The sequence below is a fragment of the Amblyraja radiata genome, chromosome 20 (genome assembly GCF_010909765.2).
Source record: "Amblyraja radiata isolate CabotCenter1 chromosome 20, sAmbRad1.1.pri, whole genome shotgun sequence".
Taxonomy (NCBI): domain Eukaryota; kingdom Metazoa; phylum Chordata; class Chondrichthyes; order Rajiformes; family Rajidae; genus Amblyraja; species Amblyraja radiata.
The window spans coordinates 3711664-3727877 of record NC_045975.1 but is presented as its reverse complement, the minus strand read 5'-3'; the positions used below and the strand labels follow the sequence as shown (position 1 = coordinate 3727877).

The 16214-nt window shown below is 48.3% G+C and overlaps 1 protein-coding gene across 10 annotated transcripts in view; it reads left to right on the top strand.

Moving 5' to 3' along the window:
• ano5 (anoctamin 5) overlaps positions 1-16214 on the top strand; it is a 114044-nt gene that overhangs the window by 47329 nt on the left and 50501 nt on the right. For 3 of the 10 annotated variants that reach the window (XM_033038663.1, XM_033038665.1, XM_033038668.1), the window contains one exon: positions 7116-7157. The exons of 4 other annotated variants lie outside the window; for them this stretch is intronic. In XM_033038663.1, the coding sequence (XP_032894554.1) occupies positions 7116-7157 (42 nt within the window). Of the gene's footprint in view, positions 1-830; positions 885-7115; positions 7158-16214 lie in introns of all 10 variants that reach the window. 3 more of the 10 variants (XM_033038661.1, XM_033038664.1, XM_033038669.1) reach the window with 1 other exon arrangement.

Genomic DNA, 16214 nt, shown 5'->3' with positions numbered 1-16214 from the left:
CCGGGGACAATTTTTACATTTACCAAGCCAATTAACCTACAAACCTGAGGTGGACACAAAGTGGTGGAGTAGCTCAGCAGGGCAGGCAGCATCTCTGAAACGCCACCCATTCCTTCCCTCCAGAGATGCTGCCTGACCCGCTGAGCTACTCCAGCATTTTGTGTCCACCTTCGATTTATACCAGCATCTGCAGTTCCTTCTGACGCAACCTACAAGCCTGTATGCCTTTGGGGTACTCTGGAAGCATTAGGGGCCTGTCCCACGAGCATGCGACCTGCATGCGACCAAAGCAGAAGTGGGGGCCACGTGGAGGTCGAGTGAGTGACGTGAAGTTCGAGCGAAATCCGCGGGAAGTTCGCGCATGACATACGCCGTCGAGACACTGCGCACGCCCGTTGAGGCGGCTGCGGGCCGGCAGGCCGTTGCCGCGTGTAATTTCTGAACACAGTCAGTTTTTCGGAGCCCCGCGCGATGTCGGGACCAGCTCCGCACAACTCCATACGGCTCCGGCGATCGAAGTGGGACCGGCCCCGCGAGGCCGTACAGCTCAAGCGACCACGTTAGGTAGCGCTTGCCGCATGCCGTCGCTTAGGTCGCGCTTACCGCATGCAGTCGCATGCTCGTGGGACAGGCCCTTAAGTTTTGTAGTGTAGCCACATTGGCAGTTGCATGTTCCTTCTCACCTCTGAGCCAAGTTATGTTTGTTTTAGTTGGTTGCCTTCCTCGATGGCATGCGGCATTAATGTAACCTAATTTGAAGATCTAATCCTAAAGGATGCTTTGCTTGTTTTGGAATCTAACATTAGAATCTCTCCTTAATGACTCATCAGGTACTAAGCACTACCACAGAGACTGCTTCCCTAATCTCGGGTCCATCAAAGATGGTAAGCAGCCCCTTACTAACATGTCCGTCTACATGTGGTGGTGGTTTGGTGTGCATGCTAGAGTGTGTGCATGTTTTTGCCTTGTTCCAGTGCCTTTGCCTGTATTTTACCTTCTAATTCAAAATGTCAACAGACAATAGGTGCAGGAGTAGGCCATTCGGCTCTTCGAGCCACTACCGCCATTCAATGTGATCATGGGTGATCATCCCCAATCAGTACCCAGTTCCTGCCTTCTCCCTATATCCGCTGGCTCCACTATAGACAATAGGTGCAGGAGTAGGCCAATCAGCCCTTCGAGCCAGCACCCCCATTCAATCATCCACAATCAGTACCCCGTTCCTGCCTTCTCCCCATATCCCCTGACTCCGCTATTTTTAAGAGCCCTATCTAGCTCTCTCTTGAAAGCATCCAGAGAACCTGCCTCCACCGCCCTCTGAGGCAGAGAATTCCACAGACTCACAGCTCTCTGTGAGAAAAAAAGTGTTTCCTCGTCTCCGTCCTAAATGGCTTACCCTTTATTCTTAAACTGTGGCCCCTGGTTCTGGACTCCCCCAACATCGGGAACATTGTCACTGTTGTAAGAAAAGTTTTGCTGACTTTAAAGATAGCCACAGAGTGCTGGAGTAACTCAGCGGGGGGGTCAGGCAGCAATCTCTAGAGAACGTGGACAGGTGATGTTTTGTATTGGGACCCTTCTTCAACCTGACTCAAAACGTCAACTAGTCATTTTCACCAGAGGTGCTGCCTGACCCGTTGAGTTACTCTGGTATTTTGTGGCTATCTTTGGTGTAAACCAGCATCCGCAAGTTCCTTGCTATTAAATGTCATTGACTTTGGATTAGAGATACAGCATGAAACAGAATCTTCGTCTCACCAAGTCCAAGCCGACCATCGATGACCCTTTCACACTAGTTCAATGTTACCCCACTCCTCACCCGCTCCTTACACACTCGTGTGTAATTTAGAGAGGGCCAATTAGCCTGCAAACCCGCACGCCTTTGGGAAGTGGGAAGAAAACCGGTCACAGGGAGAACGTGCAAACTCCACACAGACCGCACCCGAGGTCAGGATTAAGATTGGATCTTAGGCGCTGTGAGGCAGCAGTTCCACCCACTGCTTGAAGTCTTGAATTTCAGGATGATCCATCGTAGAATCTGATCACTCTGTTCTCTGGTCTCTGGACTCATCCTTGGATTTGGTTTAGTTTAGAGATACAGCGTGGAAACAGGCCCTTCAGCCCACCGAGTCCGCACCGACCAGCGATCCCTGCACACATTAACGCTACCCTACACACACTAGGCACAATTTCCACTTATGCCAAGCCAATTAACCTACAAACCTGCACGACTTTGGAGAGTGGGAGGAAACTGAAGATCTCGGAGAAAACCCACGCCCATTCACGTCCCCATTTTACAGCTATGAACTAAGTCCCAGAATTAGCCTAATTGTTACAGCAGCTGATCATATGGGGAAAAAAAATTCCAGATATATTGTGCCATAAAAGTAACTTAGATCCAACCAGATCCATTCTCGTCCCATCTACCCACGATATATTACCGGTCCAATGAACGGGAGGAACTATGAAATCCTTTCGTTTAGAGATACGTCGCGGAAGCAGGCCCTTCGGCCCACCGAGTCCGTGCCGGCCAGCGATCCCCGTACATCAGCACTATCCTACACACACCAGGGACAATTTACAATTTGCAAAAGCCAATTAACCTACAAACCTGCACGTCTTCGGAGTGTGGGAAAACCCACGCTGCTCACGGGGAGAACGTGCAAACTCCGTACAGACAGCACCCGTTGTCGGGATCGAACCCGGGTCTCTGGCGCTGTGGGGCAGCAACTCTACCGCTGCGCCACCGTGCGTCCAATCAGTGTTCAGCTTTCTTTCTGTTATGTTGTATTTGTGGTGATTGCCTGTGATTTGCTTTAGTTAAATATATCTTTAATCATACACTATTTATCCACTTCATAAATGATGGATCTTTGTGCAAGTATTTTAACAGTTTCTTCCCAGCTGTTATCAGGCAACTGAATCATCCTATCAACAACTCGAGTGCAGCCCTGGCCTCCCATCTACCTCATTGGAGACCCTCAGACTATATTTAATCAGACTTTGCTGGACTTTATCTTGCACGAAACCTTATTCCTTTTATCATGTATCTGTACACTGTGGACGGCTCGATTATATTCATGCACTGGCTTTCCACTGACTGGTTAGAATGCGACAAAACGGATTTTCACTGTACCTCGGTACACATAAAAGTAAACGAAACTAATTTCAGAAGTCAGAAACTTTGGCTTCTTGAAACTGTTCCTCATCCTTAAAATGAAATAAGTTTCAGAACCTGATCCAAGGCGAACTGTTGGGCGAGTCCAGAACCAGGGGGCCACACACACTTAGAATAAAGGGGAGGCCATTTAAGACTGAGGTGAGAAAAAACGTTTTCACCCAGAGAGTTGTGAATTTGTGGAATTCCCTGCCACAGTGGAGGCCAAATCACTGGATGGATTTAAGAGAGAGTTAGATAGAGCTCTAGGGGCTAGTGGAGTCAAGGTATATGGGAAGAAGGCAGGCACGGGTTATTGATTGGGGATGATCAGCCATGATCACAATGAATGGCGGTGCTGGCTCGAAGGGCCGAATGGCCTCGTCCTGCAACTATTTTCTATGTTTCCATGAAAAATGGTTCATCGTGTTAGTGACCCATAACTCAAGGTGGATATAAAGTAGGTATGAACGTCACGGAAGGAAGGAAGTCATATGGGCGATGGGGTTAAACTACTTGGGGAAGCACGCACGTTAATGATCTCGCATTATTCACCACATCCCTACACTCTACCCAACCAGTTGATGACATTTAAAGGAGACTACTCCATGAAAAATAAAGATAGACACAAAATGCTGGAGTAACTCAGCGGGACAGGCAGCATCTCTGGAGAGAAGGAATGGGTGACGTTTCGGGTCGAGACTCATCTTCAGACTGTTGAAGACCCTGAGAAACAACCATTCTTACCTGCCAGAAAGGTGAGTGAATGGGACCTGGAAGGGTCTCGACCCAAAACTCCGCCTGTTCCCTATCTCCAGAGATGCTGCCTGTCCCGCTGAGTTAACTCCGGATTTTTGCGTCTGTCTTCAAAGTATACATTCTATTAATGAGGCTTTTCGTTCTTGTCTGACTTCGACTCCCCTGAACCTCGCCTCGCACACTCCCGCCAACAGACCAGGGTCCGCCAACTCACCTGTAGCACAATCACTACCTCTTGTTTGAACCAAAGACAGACACAAAATGCTGGAGTAATGCCCCTGTCCCACTTAGGAAACCTGAACGAAAACCTCTGGAGACTTTGCGCCCCACCCAAGGTTTCCGTGCGGTTCCCGGAGATTGCAGGTGGTTGCCGGAGGTTGCAAGTAGTGGAAGCAGGTAGGGAGACTGACAAAAACCTCCGGGAACTGCACGGAAACCTTGGGTGGGGCGCAAAGTCTCCAGAGGTTTACGTTCAGGTTTCCTAAGTGGGACAGAGGCATTACTCAGCGGGTCAGGCAGCATCTGTGGAGAACATGGATAGGTGACGTTTCACAGAGTGCTGGAGTAACTCAGCGGGTCAGGCAGCATCTCTCCCTCTCTCTTCATCCCTCCGCCATCCTAGTTCTCCGACCACTCTGACCGTCCTCCTGATTAAATTTTACATTGGACACCTCGTTGTCACCTTCCCCTAGCCAACAATGATCTATTCTACATCTCCCTTGATACTTCGTACGCTTTAATCTCTCGTTTTCTCACCACACCCCTCCATATCTCTCTGTCTCCCTCTCCCCTGACTCCCAGTCTGAAGAAGGGTCTCGACCCGAAACGTCACCTATCCATGTTCTCCAGAGATGCTGCCTGACCCGCTGAGTTACTCCAGCACTTTTGTGTATTAACCAGCATCTGCAGTTCTTGGTTTCTACTACTCATACAACTATACCGTCTTACTCGCTAATCCCTTATTCGGTTATAACGGACACCATCCCCCCACACATGGTCTATTATAACGAGGGTGTACTTTGTCTTCATTGCAGTCAACTTTCCGTAATTCTCCACCCCGTATTCTGAGGCTACGGCCTCTGGTCCTAGACTCTCCCACTAGTGGAAACACCTGCTCCACATCCACCCTATCCAGGCCTTTCACTCTTAGAGGTGAGCAAGAAAATACTGACCATGCCAGTATTAGTTTAGTTTAGAGATACAGTGCAGAAACAGGCCCTTCGGCCCATTGAGTCCACACCGACCAGCGATCCCTGCACATTAACACTATCCTACACACAATCTTTACATTCATACCAAGCCAATTAACCTACAAACCTGTACGTCTTTGGCGTGTGGGAGGAAACCGAAGTTCTCGGAGTAAACCCACGCGGGTCATGGGGAGAATGTACAAACTCCGTACAGACAGCACCCATAGTCAGGATTAAACCCGGGTCTCTGGCGCTGTGAGGCAGCAACTCTATCGCGGCACCACATTGAAAGAAAAAAAGTCCATAGGCACAAGGAACTGCGATGCTGGAATCTAGCGTTGAAGATAAAGTACTGGAGACAATAGATAATAGGTGCAAGAGTAGGCCATTCGGCCCTTCGAGCCACCTATTCAATGTGATCATGGCTGATCATCCCCAATCAGTATCCCATTCCTGCCTTCTCCTCATATCCCCTGACTCCGCTATCTTTAAGAGCCCTATCTAGCTCTCTCTTGGAAGTATCCTGAGAACCGGCCTCTGAGGCACAGAAGTCCACAGACTCACAGTAACTCAGCGGGTCAGGCAGTTTCTCCGGAGAACGTGGACAGATGACGTTTCGGATCGGGACAACTTTGTCAGACTGAAGAAGGGTCCCGAGCCGAAACGTCGCCTCTCCATGCCCCCGAGAATGAAATCTGATGTCTTCAGCTGGAGTAAGATGGGTGTTGGGGAAAGGTGCAAGGTGGATGGAAAATAAATAAAAACTTACTAAAATGCAAATCCTATTTCCACCAAATCTATGGTCGTGCCTCTTTAAATGGCAAAAGGCTACATAGAAACATAGAAACATAGAAATTAGGTGCAGGAGTAGGCCATTCGGCCCTTCAAGCCTGCACCGCCATTCAATATGATCATGGCTGATCATCCAACTCAGTATCCCGTACCTGCCTTCTCTCCATACCCTCTGATCCCCTTAGCCACAAGGGCCACATCTAACTCCCTCTTAAATATAGCCAATGAACTGGCCTCGACTACCCTCTGTGGCAGGGAGTTCCAGAGATTCACCACTCTCTGTGTGAAGAAAGTTCTTCTCATCTCGGTTTTAAAGGATTTCCCCCTTATCCTTAAGCTGTGACCCCTTGTCCTGGACTTCCCCAACATCGGGAGCAATCTTCCTGCATCTAGCCTGTCCAACCCCTTAAGAATTTTGTAAGTTTCTATAAGATCCCCTCTCAATCTCCTAAATTCTAGAGAGTATAAACCAAGTCTATCCAGTCTTTCTTCATAAGACAGTCCTGACATCCCAGGAATCAGTCTGGTGAACCTTCTCTGCACTCCCTCTATGGCAATAATGTCCTTCCTCAGATTTGGAGACCAAAACTGTACGCAATACTCCAGGTGTGGTCTCACCAAGACCCTGTACAACTGCAGTAGAACCTCCCTGCAAGGCCTGTCATTGAGTGTTTTGGTTTTGTGAGGAGATTTGAGGTAATATGCTTAACCACTCTTTGCCCGATGCGTGTATCCCTGGTCCGCCACCGATTACCCAGCAACCGGTAGTCCGGCACCTCCATTAATCCGGACAAAATTACGAGAGCGCACTTGAGCATTAGGAACCCCCTCCCCCTTGGAAGTCCCCCCGAAAATGTGGCCCCCAGGCTAGGTGAGATGGCCAATCTCGACCTCATCAGGACCTCTGTGGCCGATCGCCGGGTGGAATTTGCCCCCCACCCCTCCCACCTCCGGCAGATCCGTTCCCACGGCCGACCTCCGAGGCCTACTTTGCGTGCCGTTGTCTCGGCCACCTGGCGGCCTAGGCCGAACGTTCCAGTACCGTTGGACTCCTCTCGGAGGCCGGGACCAGGCTGCGGGATCAAGGGTGACGGAAAATCGGTGGCGGAACCTGTACAAGAATAGAACTGGAGCTGTTCTATCACGGTGCTCATTTGCGATGCCTTTCACTCCAGCTACTAAACCATTGTGACTCTCTTTTGGTGGTTGTTTCACAGATGCAGAGAAAACGCCTTCTTTTCGTGAATAAACGTTTCAGGGTACTGTACGGTAATGCTCTTGCAGCGTTGCATAGTAGCCATGCATTGCAGCCTGCAATTATCTGTGCACACAACAGCAGTCTACCCTCTAATGCTGAAAGGTTGCCAACATTTCTGACAATGGAAGTGTTCCAAAATGCCTACTTAAGCGAACAACCTCCTACATGGTCTCAGGTAGAACCCGCCTTGTGGTTGTTCCATAATTCTTGCGTTAGTTCAACTGATGCTGTCAACGCCAAGTGCCCTTGCTTTCCCTCTCTCTCCAGTCCCTCCCCCTTCCCAGTTCTTCCACCAGAACGGAGACAAGGAAACACTTTTTCACACAGAGAGTTGTGAGTCTGTGGAATTCTCTGCCTCAGAGGGTGGTGGAGGCCGGTTCTCTGGATACTTTCAAGAGAGAGCTAGACAGGGCTCTTAAAAATAGCGGAGTCAGGGGATATGGGGAGAAGGCAGGAACGGGGTACTGATTAGGGATGATCAGCCATGATCACATTGAATGGCGGTGCTGGCTCGAAGGGCCGAATGGCCTACTCCTGCACCTATTATCTATTGTCTATTTTTGTGAAGACCTAATAATAATCTGGTCAGAAGATGAGGGCAGCAACGATGGCGCAGCGGTAGAGTTGCTGCTTAATGCCCCCGTCCCACTTAGGAAACCTGAACGGGAACCTCTGGAGACTTTGCGCCCCACCCAAGGTTCCCGGAGGTTTTTGTCAGTCTCCCTAATGGTCGAAAGTGGTTTCCGACGATTATTTAAAAAAATTCGAAACTGGCCGCGACTTAGTAGTGGAAGTCTTACCTTGCACTACCTGCAACCTCCGGCAACCACCTGCAACCTCCGGCAACCACCTGCAACCTCCGGCAACCACCTGCAACCACCTGCAACTAGCAACGCAACCGGCTTCGACTAAAAAATACCGATTTTTAAAACGGCAACCTATTTTTAATCGCGGCCGATTTTGAATTTTTTGAAATAATCGCCAGAACATAGAAGAAGCGGAAACCACTTTCGACCATTAGGGAGACTGACAAAAACCTCCGGGAACCTTGGGCGGGGCACAAAGTCTCCAGAGGTTTCCGTTCAGGTTTCCTAAGTGGGACGGGGGCATTATAGCGATTACAGCGTCAGAGACCCGGGTTCGATCCCGACTATGGGTGCGTGTCTGTACGGAGTTTGTACATTCTCCCCGTGACCTGCGTGGGTTTTCTCCGAGATCTTCGGTTTCCTCCCACACTCCAAAGACGTATCGGCTTGTTTGTTAATTGGCTTGGTATAAATGTAAATTGTCCCTAGTGTGTGTGGGATGGAAAATGAATAGATGAGGTTTTGTGTCGAGACCCTTCTTCAGACTTCAGCCTCGACCCGAAACGTCACCCATTCCTTCTCTCCAGAGATGCTGCCTGTCTCGCTGAGTTACTCCAGCACTTTGTGTTTAACTTTAGTGTAAGCCAGCACCTGCAGTTCCTGCCTGCACAATAATCCAATCATATAGATATTAGAATTGCTGTGTTTCACAGCAGGGGCAAATTGGACTTTATGGAAAAATTATCCTTTAGACAAATATGTCGCTCACATTGAGGAACTTTGACAGACTGGCGTTCTGATTGTAAGGGCTTTTCTTTTCACCATTGAGTTACTTAGTAAAATTCATACATTGGAGACTGATTAGAAACATAGAAAGTAGATGCAGGAGTAGGCCATTCAGCCCTTCGTGCCAGCACCGCCATTCAATATCATCATGGCTGATCATTCCAGCATCAGTACCCCGTTCCTGCTTTCACCCCATGTCTCTCCATTCTGTTCGCCCTAAGAGCTAAATCCAACTCTCTCTTGAAAACATCCAGTGAATCGGCCTCCACTGCCTTCTGTGGCGGAGAATTCCACAGATTCACAACTCTCTGGCTGAAAAGGTTTTTCCTCATCTCAGTCCTAAATATCCGATCCCTCATTCTTAAACTGTGACCCTAGTTCTGGACTCCCCCAACATGGGGGACATTTTCCCCACACTAGAGGTTCCTGCATTAGAGGTTACATTGCTGTCCAGTGCTATGGAGTGTGTAGTGTGGGGGAGAGCTTCAATTGCAGTTATTGGCCATTTAACCATGCATCAGAATGCTACAGCAAAGAATTGTTACCATATTTTAAGATTATTTTTTTCCAACTAATACCTCAAAGCCGGAGCAAGTTTATTTTGGGGCATAAATCTGATTTGGGGCAGTTCTTGCACGTGCGATCATTTCACTGGGCGGCTGATCGGGGAGGAGAGAGAGGACAAAACTGCCTGCTGTCTTTTCGATGTTATGCTTCGCACTGTGTTTGGGGGGATGTGATTGTCTGTTCTCACTCAATGAGAGGGAAGCTATGGTTGAAGAGTGCATTGCATTCTATTATATAGGAATAGAGAACAGAAGGCAGCATGTTTAAAGCCCTGTCCCACTGTACGAGTTCATTCCAAGAGCTCTCCCGAGTTTAAAAAAAATCAAACTCGTGGTAAGCACGGAGAATGAACATAGTGGGTGCGTCGGAGCTCGGGGACGTCTCTTAGCGGCTCGTTACGCTAACGGCAGGTACTCGGGAAGACTCGCTAACGGCAGGTAAGCACGGGAAGACTCGTGAAGATTTTTCAACATGTTGAAAAATGTCCACGAGAGCCCCGAGTACCGACGAGTGGCCATTACCGTAAATCTCCCAGTTCGAATCAGGGGAAACTCGGGAGAGCTCTTGGAATGAACTCGTACCGTGGGACAAAGCTTTTAGCACGCAAACGTTACTGAATGCAGAGAGGGGCTGGTTTTCCGCATCTATGTCTGTGTTGAATGGCATTTGATAAAGACCCCGCATCAAAGCACGTCAGGGGGTCTCAGCGTGCAATGTTATTCTCATTGAGAAAATGAATGGGAATTTGAGACGGCGCAGTTATATTGGGGAGTATAATGGAAGTGGGTTGTCGCAAAGGAGTTTCGAGTTTAGTTTAGAGATACAGCCCGGAAACAGGCCTTTCGGCCCACCCAGTCCATGCCGACCAGCGATCCCTGTACTCTAACACAATCCTACACACACTAGGGACAAGTTTCTACCAAACCAATTAACCTACAAAAATAGACAAAAATGCTGGAGACACTCAGTGGGTGAGGCAGCATCTATGGAGCTAGGGAACAGGTGACCCTTGGGTCTCGACCCGAAACATCACCTATTCCTTCGCTCCATAGATGCTGCTTCACCCGCTGAGTTTCTCCAGCACTTTTGTCTACCTTCGATTTTTCCAGCATCTGCAGTTCCTTCTTAAACCCACAAACCTGTACGTCTGGAGTGTGGGAAAAAAAACGAAGATCTCGGAGAAAACGTAGAAAATAGGTGCAGGAGCAGGCCATTCGGCCCATCGAGCCAGTACCACCATTCACTGTGATCATGGCTGATCATCCACAAACAGTACCCCATTCTTGCCTTCTCCCAATATCCCTTGATTCCATTAGCCCTAAGATCTAAATCTAACCCGCTCTTGAAAACATCCAGTGAATCGGCCTCCACTGCCTTCTGTGGCAGAGAATCCCACAGATTCACAACTCTCTGGGTGAAAACGTTTTTCCTCATCTCAGTCCAAAATTGCCGACCCCTTATTCTTAAACTGTGTGACCCCTGGTTCTGGACTCCCCCAACATCGGGAACATGTTTCCCGGTCTACCCTGTCCAATCCTTTGAGAATTTTATATGTTTCGAGAAGATCAAAGGAAGCAAGGGTGCCGGATAATCGGTTGTGGGCCTTAAGTTGGTTAACAGTTGCGTTATTGTACAGAAACACTGGTGGTTGACAAGATGGCCACTGCTAAAGGCGACTGTGAAGTGGGGTGGAGATGCACTGGTTGGTTGGGGAAGTGCAAGGCTGTGGAATGAAAGAAATGTCAATTTTAGAATGGAAGTCATTTGTTCAAAACTGTGTCTGGTCCCGAATTAGGAGAGCAAATCCCACCCTGACAGCTGTGGAACTAAAACCCAGGTCATCTTGTGGGATTTATTAACAGGACCATCTCGTATTAGTTCATAGGAGCAGAATTAGGCCATTCGGCCCATCGAGTCTGCTCCACCGTGGCTTGGCTCTTGGTTCTTCCTCCACTGTCAGTCTCTTCCTCCACTGTTCCTCGTGGTCAGGGCTGATCTATCTTTCCCTCCCTCTGCCATTCCCCTGCCTTCTCCCCGTAACCTTTGACACACTTACTATTCAAGAATCGGTCAAAACTTTCTGCGGCAATTAATTCCTCAGATTTATCACCCTCTGGCTAAAGAAATTCCTCCTTATCTTTCCAATGGAACATTCTTTTATTCTGATGCTGTGGCCTCTGGTCCTAGAGTCCCCCGCCAGTGGAAACATCTGCTCTATCCGGGCCTTTCACTATTCGGTACGTTTTAATGAGGTTCTCCCTCATCCAAACTCCAGCGTGGAGAGGCTCTGTGCCTTCAAACATTCCTCAAACATTAACCCTATCATCCACTGGATCATTTTCGTAGACCTCCTCTGGACCCTCTGCAACGTCAATATCCTTCCTTCGATATGGGGCCCAATTTGCAATTTACAATGATAGACAAGAACTATTACGTGGACCATCCGTAGATTATTTTCTTAAATCTTGTTCGCAAGGCAAGTAAACAGGATAGAGGCTCGAACCAAACAATCATTCTTTACTGTTTAAGAAAGAACTGCAGATGCTGGAAAAACCGAAGGTAGACAAAATTACTGGAGAAACTCAGTGGATGAGGCAGCATCTATGGAGCGAAGGAATCTGAAGAAGGGTCTCGACCCGAAACATCACCTATTCCTTCGCTCCATAGATGCTGCCTCACCCGCTGAATCATTCTTTACTGATGGCCAACACTGGGATACCAATTGCAATGGTTGATGCAGAAGTCTTCCCACATTATCCATGACAGGAGCAAAGAGGTCCTTCTGCAGTTGTACAGGGCCCTAGTGAGACCACACCTGGAGTATTGTGTGCAGTTTTGGTCCCCTAATTTGAGGGAAGACATTGTTGCTATTGAGGGAGTGCAGCGTAGGTTCACAAGGTTAATTCCCGGTATGACGGGACTGTCATATGCTGAGAGAATGGAGCAGCTGGGCTTGTACACTCTGGAGTTTAGAAGGATGAGAGGGTATCTCATTGAAACATATAAGATTGTTAAGGGCTTGGACACGCTAGAGGCAGGAAACATGTTCCCGACGTTGGGGGAGTCCAGAACCAGGGGCCACAGTTTAAGAATAAGGAGTAAGCCATTTAGAACGGAGACGAGGAAACACGTTTTCTCACAGAGAGTGGTGAGTCTGTGGAATTCTCTGCCTCAGAGGGCGGTGGAGGCCGGTTCTCTGGATGCTTTCAAGAGAGAGCTAGATAGGGCTCTTAAAAATAGCGGAGTCAGGGGATATGGGGAGAAGGCAGGAACGGGGTACTGATTGGGGATGATCAGCCATGATCATATTGAATGGCAGTGCTGGCTCGAAGGGCCGAATGGCCTACTCCTGCCCCTATTGTCTATTGTCTATTGTCTTCCCACATTATCCATGACATTCAGGAAGAATAGATCACACAGGGCCTTTGAGGAGTATGAAGAATGCCGGGAATTACTCATTCTGGGAATTAGGAATGTCAGAAGCAGCCGGGAAATGTCCTTGGCATGACAGATTATAGAGAATCCCAAAATATTTCATACATACAAGATAGTAACGAGGAATAAGTTAGATAGGCACAGAGTGCTGGAGTAACTCTGCAGGTCAGGCAGCAGCTCTGGAGAACATGGAATGCTCACTATTTGGTAAGTTCCAATGATGTGCCCCCTCATCCTTCTAAACTCCCAACGGGTGCAAGACCAAGTACCGTCAATCCCATATCACACGTTAACCCAATAATCTCCAGGATCAGCCATGATCACATTGAATGGCGGCGCTGGCTCGAAGGGCCGAAGTCAAGTCAAGTCAAGTCAAGTTTATTCGTCACATACACATACGAGATGTGCAGTGAAATGAAAAGTGGCAATGCTCGCGGACTTTTGTGCAAAAAGACAAACAAACAAACAAACAAACAAACTCCAAACAGAATGGAACAGAATCACATATTCTTTTACATATTAAATATTGTGGGCGGAAGGAAAAAGGGAAAAAAACAGCAATTTAAAAAAAAGCAGTAGAGTGGTTCAGTAAAGTTAGTCCCTGGTGAGATAGGAGTTTACAGTCCGAATGGCCTCTGGGAAGAAACTCCTTCTCAACCTCTCCGTTCTCACCGCATGGCAATGGAGGCGTTTGCCTGACCGTAGCAGCTGGAACAGTCCGTTGCAGGGGTGGAAGGGGTCTCCCATGATTTTATTGGCTCTGGAGTTGCACCTCCTGATGTATAGTTCCTGCAGAATGGCCTACTCCTGCACCGATTGTCTATTGACAAGTATTTGATTAAACCTTGCCTCACCCCTCTCTACCTCTTTATACCATCTATTCCCCCTCTGCACTTTCAGTTTAAGTGAAGGGTCTCGATCTCAAACATCTACTGTCCATTCCTTCCGCAGCTGCTGCCTGACTGCTGAGTTCTTCCGGCTGTTCTTCCTTTTGATTTTTGCTGCAGATTCCGGCATCTGCAGAATTTTGTGTCTCCCATCTAAAAGTCTGTTCCCACCACACGACACAGATCACACAATATATATTTGGTGCATGAGTTCAGTTACTGCTAAGTTCAACTTTATTTTTCAGATTCTGTGAAAGCAAATGTTTAGACATTATCTCGTCAGGGCAGGGTTTTTGATCTAGAAGTCGCATCCATAATATAATCTGGCATCTAAATACAGGTGCACAACCTTTTATCCGAAATTCCGGAGACCGAAAAGCTCCGAAACCCGGACATTTTTTCCAGGATGTCGTCTGCACACCAAAGCTCGCGTTTGGTGCCAAACTTGACCCGAAACGACCCACGGTCAACCCAGGTCTGTACTTCTGTAGCGGCTGCCTCCTCCCCGGAGACCGGGGAGACACTTAAACATCTGTAAATCATTGTTTAAATGTTAGTCAGTTAGTTTGGAGGGCTTTTATGTGGTGGGGGGGTGAAGGGGGAAACTTTAATTCTTAGTCCCCTACCTGGTCGTAGAGGCAGGGAGCGGGCAATGCCTTTCCAGGTCGCCGTGCGGTAAGCTCCGGAGCGCTGTGGCCGCCGACTCCCAACATCGCGGAGCTGGGGCTGCGGGCGGCGCCGGTTGGAGCTCGGACCCCGGCGAAATCGATCCCTGGCTGCGCGGCGCTCCAAATCCAGCGCGGCCCGCGGCCGGATGCCCGCAGCCCCATGTTGGGAGTCGGCGGCTACAGCGCTCCGGAGCTTACCGCACGGCGACCCGGTAAGGCATTGCCCGCTCCCCGCCTCTCCGACCAGGTAGGGGACTAAGAATTAAAGTTTCCCCCTTTACCCCTTCAACCCCCCCCTCCCCTTCACCCCCTTCTCCCATCCCCTTCACACCCCCCCCCCCCACCACATAAAATCCCTCCAAACTAACTGACTAACATTTAAGCAATGATTTACAATGACAGCCGCTCCAGACTTTCCAAGCCGCCCGCGTTACCTACCTAATCTACGCTAAAAATCTTCCATTCCGAAATCTGAAAAATTCCGAAATCGGAGAAGTGTCTGGTCCCAAGGCTTTCGGATAAAAGGTTGTGAACCTGTAGTGCTAAATGAGTATTTTGTGTGTTTATAGAATTCAGACATAGAAACATAGAAACATAGAAAATATGTGCAGGAGTAGGCCATTCGGCCCTTCGAGCCTGCACCGCCATTCAATATGATCATGGCTGATCATCCAACTCAGTATCCTGTACCTGCCTTCTCTCCATACCCCCTGATCCCTTTAGCCACAAGGGCCACATCTAACTCCCTCTTAAATATAGCCAATGAACTGGCCTCAACTACCTTCTGCGGGAGAGAATTCCAGAGATTCACCACTCTCTGTGTGAAAAAAGTTTTCCTCATCTCGGTCCTAAAAGATTTCCCCCTTATCCTTAAACTGTGACCCCTTGTTCTGGACTTCCCCAACATCGGGAACAATCTTCCTGCATCTAGCCTGTCCAACCCCTTAAGAATTTTGTACGTTTCTATAAGATCCCCCCTCAATCTTCTAAATTCTAGCGAGTACAAGCCGAGTTTATCCAGTCTTTCTTCATATGAAAGTCCTGACATCCCAGGAATCAGCCTGGTGAACCTTCTCTGTACTCCCTCTATGGCAGGAATGTCTTTCCTCAGATTAGGCACTGTGTAGATTAGTCACAGCCAGAGCATTTCCCATAAAAGTCCAGGTTTGGTGTTGGAGTGGGGCTGGGTGAGTCACCGTCTGCTGCTTGGTGGAATATCTGCAGTGTGTCAGCGTGCAGGCTCATTATTTCCATGATACTGTACTCCACGATTCATCAGCACCAGAGCTGGCTGCAGCTTGGAGAATGCTGGCTCTCCACACCACTGCCTCCACATAGATCAACAGCGACACACAGTGCTGTAGTAACTCTGCCGAACATGCACCAACCATTACTGTTTGTTTATTTGTTTGTTTGTATATATATATATAAATAGGTGTGTCTGTGTGTCTGTCTCTCTATGTGTGTGTGTCTGTCTGTATGTGTGTGTCTATCTATGTGTGTTTCTGTGTGTGTGTCTATGTGTGTGTGTGTGTGTGTCTATGTGTGTGTGTCTATGTGTGTGTGTCTGTCTGTGTGTGTGTGTGTGTGTCTGTCTGTCTGTCTGTCTGTCTGTCTGTATGTGTGTGTGTCTGTCAATGTGTGTGTCTATGTGTGTGTGTATGTGTCTATGTGTGTCTGTGTGTATGTGTCTATGTATGTGTGTGTCTATGTATGTGTGTGTGTCTATGTATGTGTGTGTCTATGTATGTGTGTGTGTCTATGTATGTGTGTGTCTATGTATGTGTGTGTCTATGTATGTGTGTGTCTATGTATGTGTGTGTGTCTATGTGTGTGTGTCTGTCTATGTGTGCGTGTCTATGTGTGTCAGTCTATATATGTATGTCTGCATATGTGTGTATAAGGTATG